Source organism: Rhinopithecus roxellana, chromosome 11 (assembly GCF_007565055.1).
Source record: "Rhinopithecus roxellana isolate Shanxi Qingling chromosome 11, ASM756505v1, whole genome shotgun sequence".
Lineage (NCBI taxonomy): Eukaryota > Metazoa > Chordata > Mammalia > Primates > Cercopithecidae > Rhinopithecus > Rhinopithecus roxellana.
Genome location: NC_044559.1, coordinates 136,213,379 through 136,225,382, shown reverse-complemented (window position 1 = coordinate 136,225,382; position 12,004 = coordinate 136,213,379). Strand labels below are relative to the sequence as shown.

The following is a 12,004-nucleotide window of genomic DNA, read 5'->3' as shown; positions in this document are numbered from 1 at the left end:
AATTTACAGCTGTTTAACATAGTTCATCATGTAAGTGCTGAGGCAGTAGGGGGTGCAGGAGAAGACACAATGTAGTCAGGTGTCTGCACTGATGTGAGGCATTCCTGAGGCTGCAGCAGCTACAGGGCAGCTGATAATAGGCGTTGTGTTGGTGACTCACATACCATGGGCATCATTTTTGCCATTGGCATGGTTTTTAAAAACGGTGAACAATTCTTGATAAAGTTCTGAATTAAATAATGTATAATCATTCCTTAATTTACCAAGTAGTAGTTCGGGAAAATTCATGGTATATTAAAACCAATGCAGAAATGCAGAAATGCTTTTTTTCCCCCCCTTAAGAGACAGACAGGGTCTCACTGTTGCCTAGGCTGGCCTCAAACTCCTAGGCTCAGGCAGTCCTCCCAACTGAGCCTCCATGGTAGCTGGGACTGCAGGCACATGCCACCATGCCCAGCTCTGCTTTGTTTTTTGTATGTACCTGGAGTGGGGCTATTGGCTTGGATAATTATAGACAGGCTTTCCATGTATGGAAAACATCCGTGAGGCTTTTCATGCAGGGATATCTGAGAAACACGCAGGCAGGGCAGTTGTTTGTGGAGTAGGATTACCCTGAGCTCTGCAGTCCCTTAGCCCCCAACCTCAATTGCTGGGGCAACCAAAAGTGCCACCACGGTGTCCCCAGTCCTCTCTAGAGAACAGTACTGTCCATTAAGAACCAGAATCTAGGGCCACCTTCTCATGCTGCATATGGGAAACTGAGGATTACAGTGGTTGAGGGACTAGCCTGGACCTTGTGTAAATGGCAGAGTCGGGGCTGTGGCTCTTGCCAGCCCAGGTGCTCTTCTGGGCTGACCCAGCTCCTTCCCATGCAGCGCTTCAGCGTGCAGGATGTCATCTACGTGCGGGGCTGCACCAACGCCGTGATCATCTGGTTCATGGACAACTACACCATCATGGCGGGCATCCTCCTGGGCATCCTGCTCCCCCAGGTGGGCCGGCCATGGGTTCAGAGAAAGTGTGGCTTGGTGATTGCAGAAGGGCAGAGAAGGTGCAGAGCGAGAGAGCGAAGGGACTTTTTTCGTGGAAGTCCAGGACTTGCCCAGGGAGGGCTGCATGGCTGGAAGGAGGGGGCGAATGGCAATAGCAGTGGTGGCAAAGCTCTTCCAAGTGCTGCGCAGGCACTGCTGCTTCACTTCTTTTTGTGAGGGAGGCACTATCACGATGCCCATTTCACAGAGGAGGAAACTGAGGAGCCGCAAGCTTCAGTGACTTGCCAAGATCCCCTAGATAGTGTGTAACAGAGCTGGGGTGGAGGCAGGAATCCCAGAAGGGAGGGGCCCTTGCTGATCGGGCACAACGAGGAACTCTGGGATTTCCTGGAAGAGGGAGAGGGGGCCCAGGTGGGGGAGAGGGGGCCCAGCTTCTTGGGCAGTGTGGGTGCTGGGAGAAGTCTCTGCTGCGGGTGTTGCCCAGGTCACACAGGGCCATGAGGGCTTGGGACTGGCTGCTTGGGTTTCTGGGAGCCGGGAGCTGCAGGGAGGGCTGCCCTGATGTCCAGCAGGTCCTCACCAGCCCTGCCCCTTCTTCTCAGTTCCTGGGGGTGCTGCTGACGCTGCTGTACATCACCCGGGTGGAGGACATCATCATGGAGCACTCTGTCACTGATGGGCTCCTGGGGCCCGGTGCCAAGAGCAGTGTGGAGGCGGCGGGCACGGGATGCTGTTTGTGCTACCCCAATTAGGGCCCAGCCTGTGGTGGCAGCTCCAGCAAGGACCATCTGGGATAGCACCTCTCAGTCAACATCATGGGGCTGGACAGGGCTGCGGCCCCTCTGCCCACACTCAGTACTGACCAAAGCCAGGGCTGTGTGTACCTGTGTGTGGGTCCCACGGCCGCTGCCTCCCCAGGGGGCAGAGCCTGGGCCCCCACTAAGAGGCTTCCCCCAGGCAGCTCCAGAATCTGTGCCCGCCTGGGACCTGAGGAACAAGGCCCTCCTTTCTCCAGGCCTGGGCCACCGGGGAGGGAGAGCCTGGGGCTCCACTCAGGGCCCATTTCATCTCTGGCAGTGCCTTGGCCGGTGGTATTCAAGGCAGTTTTGTAGCACTTGTAATCGGGGAGAGGGAGTGTGCCCCTCTGGCAGGAGGGAAGGGCATCTGAGGAAGGGCAGGAGGGAAGGAGGGAAGGGCTGTCCCCACAGCCACGCCCATGACCAGGTTGGCTTCTTCTCAGCCTCCTAGGTGCCTTGAGCCCTCTTTTGCAAGGGCGGCTGCTTCCTTGAGCCTAGTTTTTTACGTGATTTTTGTAACATTCATTTTTTTGTACAGATAACAGGAGTTTCTGACTAATCAAAGCTGGTATTTCCCCGTATGTCTTATTCTTGCCCTCCCCCCAACCAGTTTGTTAATCAAACAATAAAAACATGATTTATTTTTATTTATTTATTTTTTTTTGCTTTTCCTGTGTGCTGTTTTGTTGGGGCGGGGGTAAGGAAGGCTGCAACCTGGATTTGGAAACCTTGTGGATGCGAGGATGAAGAGGGAGCACGGGATGAAGATTTGGCATAGCTTGGGACACAGGTGGGGGTGGTGATGGGGGGAAGCCACAGGGCCAGAGGTGACCATGCCTGTTTTACCGAGAACCGAGGGAAACAGCCTGGGCCAGGTATAGCATGAGACTCCACCTCCAGGAAATGGGGTGAACGGGGTACCAGGGAAGCGGAGTTGCCCACAGGTCCACCTACAGCTCTCCCTGCAGCCCTCAGTGTGCCCAGTGGCTGCCGCGCAACGCATGCAGAGCGTGGTGTCCGTCGACCCCTGCTGGAGATGCCAGGACTTGCGTGAATCAGTCCACCCAAACTTTCTGGCCCCAAGACATGGGATCTAGATTTTTTGTGAGGCTCTTAGTAGCCAGGGCAATAGAAATAAAGTAGCAAGAGGCCGGGCGCGGTGGCTCACGTCTGTAACCCCAGCACTTTGGGAGGCCGAGGTGGGCCGATCACGAGGTTAGGTGTTTGAGACCAGCCTGACCAACATAGTGAAACCCATCTCTACTAAAAATACAAAAATTAGCTGGGCATGGTGGTGCGTGCCTGTAGTCCCAGGTACTCAGGAGGCTGAGGCAGGAGAATCGCTTGAACCCGGGAGGTGGAGGTTGTGGTGAGCCGAGATCCCGCCACCGCACTCCAGCCTGGGCAACAGAGCGAGACTCCGTCTCAAAAAAACAAAGAAAAGAAAAGAAAAGAAAAGAAATAAAGCAGCAAGAGCCCCAAACGTCCAAACGTGAAGAGCTCTAACGGTGGGAACTGTCTATACACCCAGAAGTTAAGTGGTCAGGTGCTTGGTCTGCCATGTGTACTAACCCCATGTGTAAGAAGGGGCAGGAGGAGGGTTTTTAAAAGTATGCAATAACACAGCAATAACAAACACACCATAGAGCATACTTTGCCAGGAACGATATTAACTCTAATCCTCACAACTAGGGTAATTCTTATCTCCATTTTATTAGTGGGAAAATTGAGGCATAGGGCAGTTAAGTAACTTGCCCAGGCAGACAGCTGGTAAGTGACAAAGCCATGACTTGAGCCCAGGTAGGATCTCTTGAGCCAGTCAGCCCCTCTGCTGTACTGCTTCTGTTGCCTCCTCTGCACACACGGTACTAGGCGTGCAAAACCAGTGAAGGCTGCAGCTGCTTCTGAAGCTCTGTCCCAGGGATATTCACTGTAGCCACTGCTGCAGCCTCTGTCTTGTCCCAGTTTGACCTAATGAACACAAGGCCCAGTCAAGCTCTGTGTCTGGCCGGAGGCCTTGTAGTCCTGGGGCTCTGGCTGTTCTGATAACCTCTTTTTTGCCCAGAGGGGAGATGGCAGCTGCCTTTAGGGGCAGCAGGATGGCAGGGGTACCATGGGAGATGGGCTGCTCTGAATCGCTTATCCAAGGTCACCTTACCTGGAACCCGGAACCTGGAACCCCTGTCTTCCCTCTTTCCAGCACCACTCACAGACTGCTTCTGTGGCCAGCTGCTTCTGTGGACCAGCACTGGTGCCACAGATGGCTAAGCTCCAGCAGGCACTCATCTCCTCTTTTCCAAAACTTGGTCACTCACCTCTCAAGAAATGGAAGCATAAATATCTTCTTTTTTTGTGAAGTGTGTGTTCATATCCTTTGCCCACTTTTTGATGGGGTTGTTTGATTTTTTGGTTTTTTTTTTTGGTAAATTTAAGTTCCTTTAAATTCTGGATATTAGCTTTTTGTAAGATGGATAGATTGCAAAAATTTTCTCCCATTCTGTAGGTTGTCTGTTCACTCTGATGATAGTTTCTTTTGCTGTGCAGAAGCTCTTTAGTTTAATTAGGTCCCATTTGTCCGTTTTGGCGTTTGTTGCCATTGCTTTTGGTGTTTTAGTCATGAAGTCTTTGCCCATGCCTATGTCCTGAATGGTATTGCCTAGGTTTTCTTCTAGGGTTTTTATGGTTTTAGGTCTTACGTTTAAATCTTTAATCCATCTTGAGTTAATTTTTGTATTAGGTGTAAGGAAGGGGTCCAGTTTTGGTTTTCTGCATATGGCTAGCCAGTTTTCACTACACCATTTATTAAATATTAAAGAGGGAATCCTTTCCCCATTGCAGGTTTGCCAAAGATCAGATATTGTAGATGTGTGGTGTTATTTCTGAAGCCTCTGTTCTATTTCTTTGGTCTATATATCTGTTTTGGTACCAGTACCATGCTGTTTTGGTTACCGTAGCCTTGTAGTATAGTTTGAAGTCAGGTAGCGTGATGTCTCCAGCTTTGTTTTTTTTTTTTGCTGAGGGTTGTCTTGGCTGTATGGGCTCTTTTTTGGTTCCACATGAAATTTAAAGTAGTTTTTTCTAATTCTGTGAAGAAAGTCAATGGTAGCTTGATGGGGATAGCATTGAATCTATAAATTACTTTGGGCAGTATGGCCATTTTCATGATATTGATTCTTCCTATCCATGAGCATGGAATGTTTTTCCATTTCTTTGTGTCTTCTCTTATTTCCTTGAGCAGTGGTTTGTAGTTCTCCTTGAAGAGGTCTTTGACATCCCTTGTAAGTTGTATTCCTAGGTACCTAGGTATTTTATTCTCTTTGTAGCAATTGTGAATGGGAGTTCACTCATGATTTGGCTCTCTGTCTGTGTATAAGAATGCTTGTGATTTTTGCACATTGATTTTGTATCCTGAGACTTTGCTGAAGTTGCTTATCAGCTTAAGGAGATTTTAGGCTGAGATGATGGAGTTTTCTAAATATACAATCATGTCATCTGCAAACAGAGACAATTTGACTTCCTCTCTTCCTATTTGAATACCCTTTATTTCTTTCTCTTGCCTGATTGCCCTGACCAGAACTTCCAATACTATGTTGAATAGGAATGGTGAAAGAGGGCATCCTTGTCTTGTGCCGGTTTTCAAAAGGAATACTTCCAGCTTTTGCCCATTCAGTATGATATTGGCTGTGGGTTTGTCATAAACAGGTCTTATTATTTTGAGATACGTTCCATTAATACCTAGTTTATTGAGAGTTTTTAGCATGAAGGGCTGTTGAATTTTATTGAAGGCCTTTTCTGCATCTATTGAGATAATCATGTGGTTTTTGTCTTTGGTTCTGTTTATGTGATGGATTATGTTTATTGATTTGCATATATTGAACCAGCCTTGCATCCCAAGGATGAAGCCAACTTGATTGTGGTGGATAAGCTTTTTGATGTGCTGCTGGATTCAGTTTGCCAATATTTTATTGAGAATTTTCGCATTGATGTTCATCAGGGATATTGGCCTGAAATTTTCTTTTTTTGTTGTCTCTCTGCCAGGTTTTGGCATCAGGATGATGCTGGCCTCATAAAATGAGTTAGGGAAGAGTCCCTCTTTTTCTGTTGTTTGGAATAGTTTCAGAAGGAATGGTACCAGCTCCTCTTTGTAACTCTGGTAGACTTGGCTGTGAATCTGTTTGGTCCTGGGCTTTTTTTGTTGGTAGGCTATTAATTACTGCCTCAATTTCAGAACTTGTTATTGGTCTATTCAGGGATTCGACTTCTTCCTGGTTTAGTCTTGGGAGGGTATGTGTCCAGGAATTTATCCATTTCTTCTATATTTTCTAGTTTATTTGCCCAGAGGTGTTTATAGTATTCTCTGAAGGTAGTTTGTCTTTCTGTGGGATCAGTGGTGATATCCCCTTTATCATTTTTTATTGTGTCTATTTGATTCTTTTCTCTTTTTTTCTTTTTTAGTTTTGCTAGCAGTCTATCTATTTTGTTAATCTTTTCAAAACACCAGCTCCTGTATTCACTGATTTTTTGAAGGGTTTTTTGTATCTCTTATCTCCTTCAGAACTGCTCTGATCTTAGTTATTTCTTGTCTTCTGCTAGCTTTTGAATTTGTTTGCTCTTGCTTCTCTAGTTCTTTTAATTGTGATGTTAAAGTGTCGATTTTAGATCTTTCCCACTTTGTCTTGTGGGCATTTAGTGCTATAAATTTCCCTTTAAACACTGCTTTTGCTGTGTGCCAGAGACTCTGGTACATTGTGTCTTTGTTCTCATTGGTTTCAAAGAACCTATTTATTTCTACCTTAATTTCATTATTTACCCAGTAGTCATTCAGGAGCAAAGTTTTTCAGTTTCCATGTAGTTGTGCAGTTTTGAGTGAGTTTCTTAATCCTGAGTTCTAATTTGATTGCACTGTGGTCTGAGAGACTGTTTGTTATGATATGAACAGACACTTCTCAAAAGAAGACATTTATGCAGCCAACAAACATATGAGAAAAAGCTCATCATTCGTCATTAGAGAAATGCAGATCAAAACCATAATGAGATACCATCTCACGCTAGTTAGAATGGCAGTCATAAAAACGTCAGGAAACAACAGATGCTGGAGAGGATGTGGAGAAATAGGAATGGTTTTACACTGTTGGTGGGAGTGTAAATTAGTTCAACCATAGTGGAAGATGGTGTGGCGATTCCTCAAGGATCTAGAACCAGAAATACCATTTGACCCAGCAATCCCATTACTGGGTATATACCCAAAGGATTATAAATCATTCTACTATAAAGACACATGCAGACGCATGTTTATTGCAGCACTGTTCACAATAGCAAAGACTTGGAACCAACCCAAATGCCCATCAATGATAGACTGGATAAAATAAATGTGGCACATATATACCATGGAACACTATGCAGCCATAAAAAGGGATGAGTTCATGTTCTTTGCAGGGACATGGATGAAGCTGGAAACCATCATTCTTGGCAAACTGACACAGGAACAGACAACCAAACACCACTTGTTCTCACTCATAAGTGGGAGTTGAACAGTGAGAACACATGGACACAGGGTGGGAAAGATCACACACTGGGGCCTTTCAGAGGGTGGGGGGCAAGGGGAAGGATAGCATTAGAGGAAATACCTAATGTAGACGATGGGTTGATGGGTGCAGCAAACCACCGTGGCACATGTATATCTATGTAACAAACCTGCACGTTCTGCATGTGTATGCCAGAACTTAAAGTATAATAAGAAAGAAAGAAAGAAAAAAAGAAACGGATGGAAGCAGAGTACCAGGAGAAGGCTTTGTCCGTCCTGTGGTTGGGGACTCCCTGGCCATGACACACTTTTGTGCTTCAAAGCCAATGACATTATCTTGGCTTCTTGTCTCACAAGGATGGAAGAATGATCCATAAACGTGTGCTTTCCCACACCATGACACCCATAGAAAATAATAATATTTGTGCAGCCTACATCATTTGTGAAGTTGGGGAGATTTTGGGCTTTGCTTTTCGATTTATTATATAATTATTTTTTATAAGATGCATTAAAGAAGACTGATTTTGTATAAAAATGTCCAATACAATATTCTTGAAATATATTTTTAACAATTTATGGAGGTATACTGGATATAAAATAAACTGCGTGTATTTAAACTGACAAATGTGTCAGTGAAACCATTACCACAGTCGAGATAATAAACACATCCATCACTCTAAAAAATGTCCTCTTGTCCCTTTGTAATCTGTTGATTATAACCCTTCTCACCACCCACACCCTATGCTCAAGCAACCAGAGCTCTGCCTTCCGTCTCTATAAATTACTTGGTATTTTCTAAAATGTTATATAAGTGGACTCATACAGCATGCACTCTTTCTGTCTGGCTTCTTTCACTCAGTAATCATTTTAAGATTCATTCATTTTGTACCACATATCAGAAGTTCATTTCTTTTTTTTTTTTTTTTTTTTGAGACGGAGTCTGGCTCTGTCGCCCAGGCTGGGGCGCAGTGGCGTGGTCTCCACTCACTGCAAGCTCCGCCTCCCGGGTTCACGCCATTCTCCTGCCTCAGCCTCCTGTGTAGCTGGGACTAGAGGCGCCCACCACCGCGCCCGGCTAATTTTTGTATTTTTAGTAGAGACGGGGTTTCACCGTGTTAGCCAGGATGGTCTCGATCACCTGACCTCGTGATCCACCCGTCTCGGCCTCCCAAAGTGAGCAGTGTACTGTTGTATGGCTATACCATGGTTTATTTATCCATTCGCCTACTGATGGACATTTGTGTTTCTAGTTTTTGGTGGTTGTTACAAATAAAGCTGCTATGAACACTTGTGCATGTGTCTTTATAAAAACACGTACTTTCATTTCTCTTGGGTAAATATCTAGAAGTAGAATGGCTGGATTATATGTAACTATGTGTTTAGCTTTTTAAGAAACTGCCAAACTATTTTCCAAAGTGGTTGCACAATTTTGTATCCCCACCAGCAGTATATGAGAGTTCTGGTTTCCCTACATCCTTGCCAGCAGTTGGTATGGCCAGTTTTTCTTAGTCATGCTAATGGATGTGTGGTGATATTTTATTGTGGTTTTGATTTGCATTTCCTTAATAATTAATCATGTTGAGTGCTTTTCGTAGACATATTTGTCATCCACATAATTTCTTTGCTGAAATGTCTTTCGAAATATTTTCTTAAAATATTAGATTGCTTTTGTATTATTGAATTTTGACAACTCTTTGTATATTCTGGATACAGGTCCTTGATTAGTTGTATGATTGAAAAATTTCAGTCTGTGGCTTGTCTTGTTCTCTCTCTCTCTCTCTCCTTCATGTAGAGATTGGGTCTCACTCTGTTGCCCCAGCTGCCCTTGAACTCCTGGGCTCAGGATCTTCCCACCTCAGCCTTCTGAAGTGCTGGGATTACAAGCCTGAGGCACCGTGCTCTGTGGTGTGTCTTTTCAGTCTCCTAATGGTGTTTTCCAAAAAGCAGGAGTTTTTAACTTGATGAACTCCAATTTATCAATGTTTTCTTTCATGCATGATGCCTTTGGTGTCATAGCTAAGAAATGTTTGCCTAAACCAAGGTCACAAAGGTTTTCTCCCACATTTTCTTTTAGAAGTTTTATAGTTATGTTACAATTATGTAAAGCTCTTACATTTAAGTCAAGAATTCATTTTGAGTTAATTTTCTAATATGCTACAAAGTATGCATCAAAGTTAATCTGTTTTGTACACGCATATCCAATTGTTCCAGCACCACCTGTTGAAAGCAGAGATGAATTTCCACTGAATTGCCTTGGCACCTTTGTTGAAAAACAATTGTCCATATATGTGTAGGTTTACTTCTGGATTTTTCACTGCGTTTTGGTCGGTGTTGCATAGCAAATGTTGGAGCAGACATCCTTGACTTCATCCTGATCTTAGGGGGAAAGTGTTCAGTCTTTCATCATTAAGTATAATGTTAGATGTAGGTTTTTCATGGATATTCTTTATCCAGGTTTACTAAGTTCTCTTGTATTTCTAGTTTACTGAACATTTTTGTTGGGACTAGATGTTGGGTTTTGTCAAATGCCTTTTCTGCATATTTTAAAATTTGCGAATATGGTGAATTTCATTGATTTTCACATGCTAAATTCCTGGAATAAGCCCCATTCAGTAATGATGAAGTACCCTTTTAATACATTGTTGAATTTGGTTTATTAAAATTTTGTTTAGGATTTTTGCACTTTTGTTTAGGAGGATTGTTTTCTTGTAAAATCTTTGTTTCGTTTTGGTATCAAAGTCATGCTGGCTTCATAGCATTAGCTGGGAAATATTCCTTCCTTTTCAATTTTCTGGAAGAGTTTGTAGAATTGGTGGTATTTCTTCTTTAAAAGTTTGATAAAATTCACTGGTGAAGCTACCTGGAAAATCTTCTTTGTAGAAGGATTTTAAACTATAAATCTAATTTCTTTAATTGATATAAGATTACTCATGTCTTGAGAACTTGGGTAGTTTTGTCCTTCAAAGAATTTGATAATTTCATCTAAGCTGTCAAACTTATTGACATAAAGTTGTTCATAACACTCCCTTATTATTCTAGAACCTATAGTGATTTCATCTCTCTTATTCCTGGATATTGGCAATTTGTCTTTTTTTCTCTTTTCCCTGATTAGTCTGACTGGGGTTTATGGATTTTAAAGATTTTCTCAAAGAGCCAGCTGGACCATTCTCATGAGCATATAAATAGGCTCTTAGTATTCCCATCTTAAACAAGCACACAGACAAGCAAAGTCTCCTGATGATTTCTCCTCTCCAGCCCCTGCCCTGTCTCTTTCCCTTCACAGCAACTGCTTTGAAAGCGGGTCTGTCCTCTCTGTTTCAGGTTCCTCTTCTGCCATCATTCTTGGATGTCCCTCATTAGACTCTTGTCCCACTCACCCCAAATTGCTCTCATCAACATCACCAGTGACCCCTGCATTGCCAGGTCCTATGTCCCCGTGGCATTACTCAGCTCCTTGGCTTGTCTGCCACATATGGCCAGTTGATCATTCTCTCCTCCTTGAAATGCCTTCTTGTTTTTCCTCCAAGACACCAACCTAACCTAGTTATTCTCTTACTTCTGAGGCCCCCTCTTATGAGTCCCAGTTGTTGATTTCGCTTTCCCAACCTCAGCATTTGAGGGCCTCCTCTGTGTTTTCTATCCACAATCCCTGATTGACCTCATCTAGCCTGGAATTTGAGATCCTATCCACCACTCTAGCCTCAGATCTAGAGCAGCTGACTCCCTGCTCTAGTCAGCAGATCACCAGGGCTGACTCAGTTCATTCGTAGTTCACACAATTCCATCTGTCCTCTCACAGGAAGATCTAGTTCCCAACACTTTCACATCCTCCCCCACCTTCCCATCTCCTCTGAGGCTCATTTCAATTTTGTGTATGGAGGGGCTTCTTTTATGATGACCCATTTTTCAAGAGAGAAAGATAAAGGCCAGACTAGTTTAGTAAGTTGCAGGCCAAGAGGCCCTGCCAGCAATCCCAGAGCCTGGCTCCTTCCAAGCTCTCGCCTTGCCTACCACCTTCCTGGGGCCTGAGAAGCACCTGGAAATATTATGGGGCCACTGGCTCTGGCACAAGGTCCTGGCTTTCCACAGCTCGTGACACCTTGGAGGGGGCCTGATTTGCAGTCCCGAGAGCCCAGGCAGAAGGCACAAGTGTTCCCAACAAGCAAATGAGCAGAGTTGACTTGGGGGCATGTGGTCGCTAGGTGGCGCAGCTGACCCACTGCTTGGCACCCAGCACTCAGCAACTCCACCCTCTCCACTCCCTAGAGCCTGGGCACCTGCTTGGGTGGCAGCAGGAGTCTGCCTTCCACCTCATACCCCAAAAAGAGCAGACCACAAGGTGAAGGGGCCTAAAATACTATAGGTCCTGATTATAGTAGGTGCTCAATAAATAATTGTTGACTAAAAGAGTGATCATTTTGTGAAGTTCGGATAGATGAGACTTTCCTATTCCTATTTCATAGGCTGGGAAACAGGCCAGATACTAACAATAGGGGTAGCAACCAAGGTTACTGTTACCGGCTCTCATTCGGTCACTATGTACCAGGCATTTGCTTAGCACATTTCATTCTTCATCCCATTTAGTGATCACAGCAAAAAGGCAAGGCCTTTATGATTTGCATTTGGCAGGTAAGGACATAGAGGCTTAGAGATCAGCTGACTTATTCAGGTCACACAGTTAGTGGAATAAA

General features: G+C 44.6%; 1 protein-coding gene across 1 annotated transcript in view; it reads left to right on the top strand.

Moving 5' to 3' along the window:
* The window catches only part of TSPAN15 (tetraspanin 15), a 55,308-nt gene extending 52,868 nt beyond the window's left edge, over positions 1-2,440 (top strand). Inside the window, exons 7-8 of the mRNA XM_010362822.2 lie at positions 876-992; positions 1,595-2,440. Coding sequence (XP_010361124.1) covers positions 876-992; positions 1,595-1,744 — 267 coding nt within the window. The 3' untranslated portion in view covers positions 1,745-2,440. The remainder of the gene's footprint in view (positions 1-875; positions 993-1,594) is intronic.
* Positions 2,441-12,004: the final 9,564 nt, after the last annotated feature.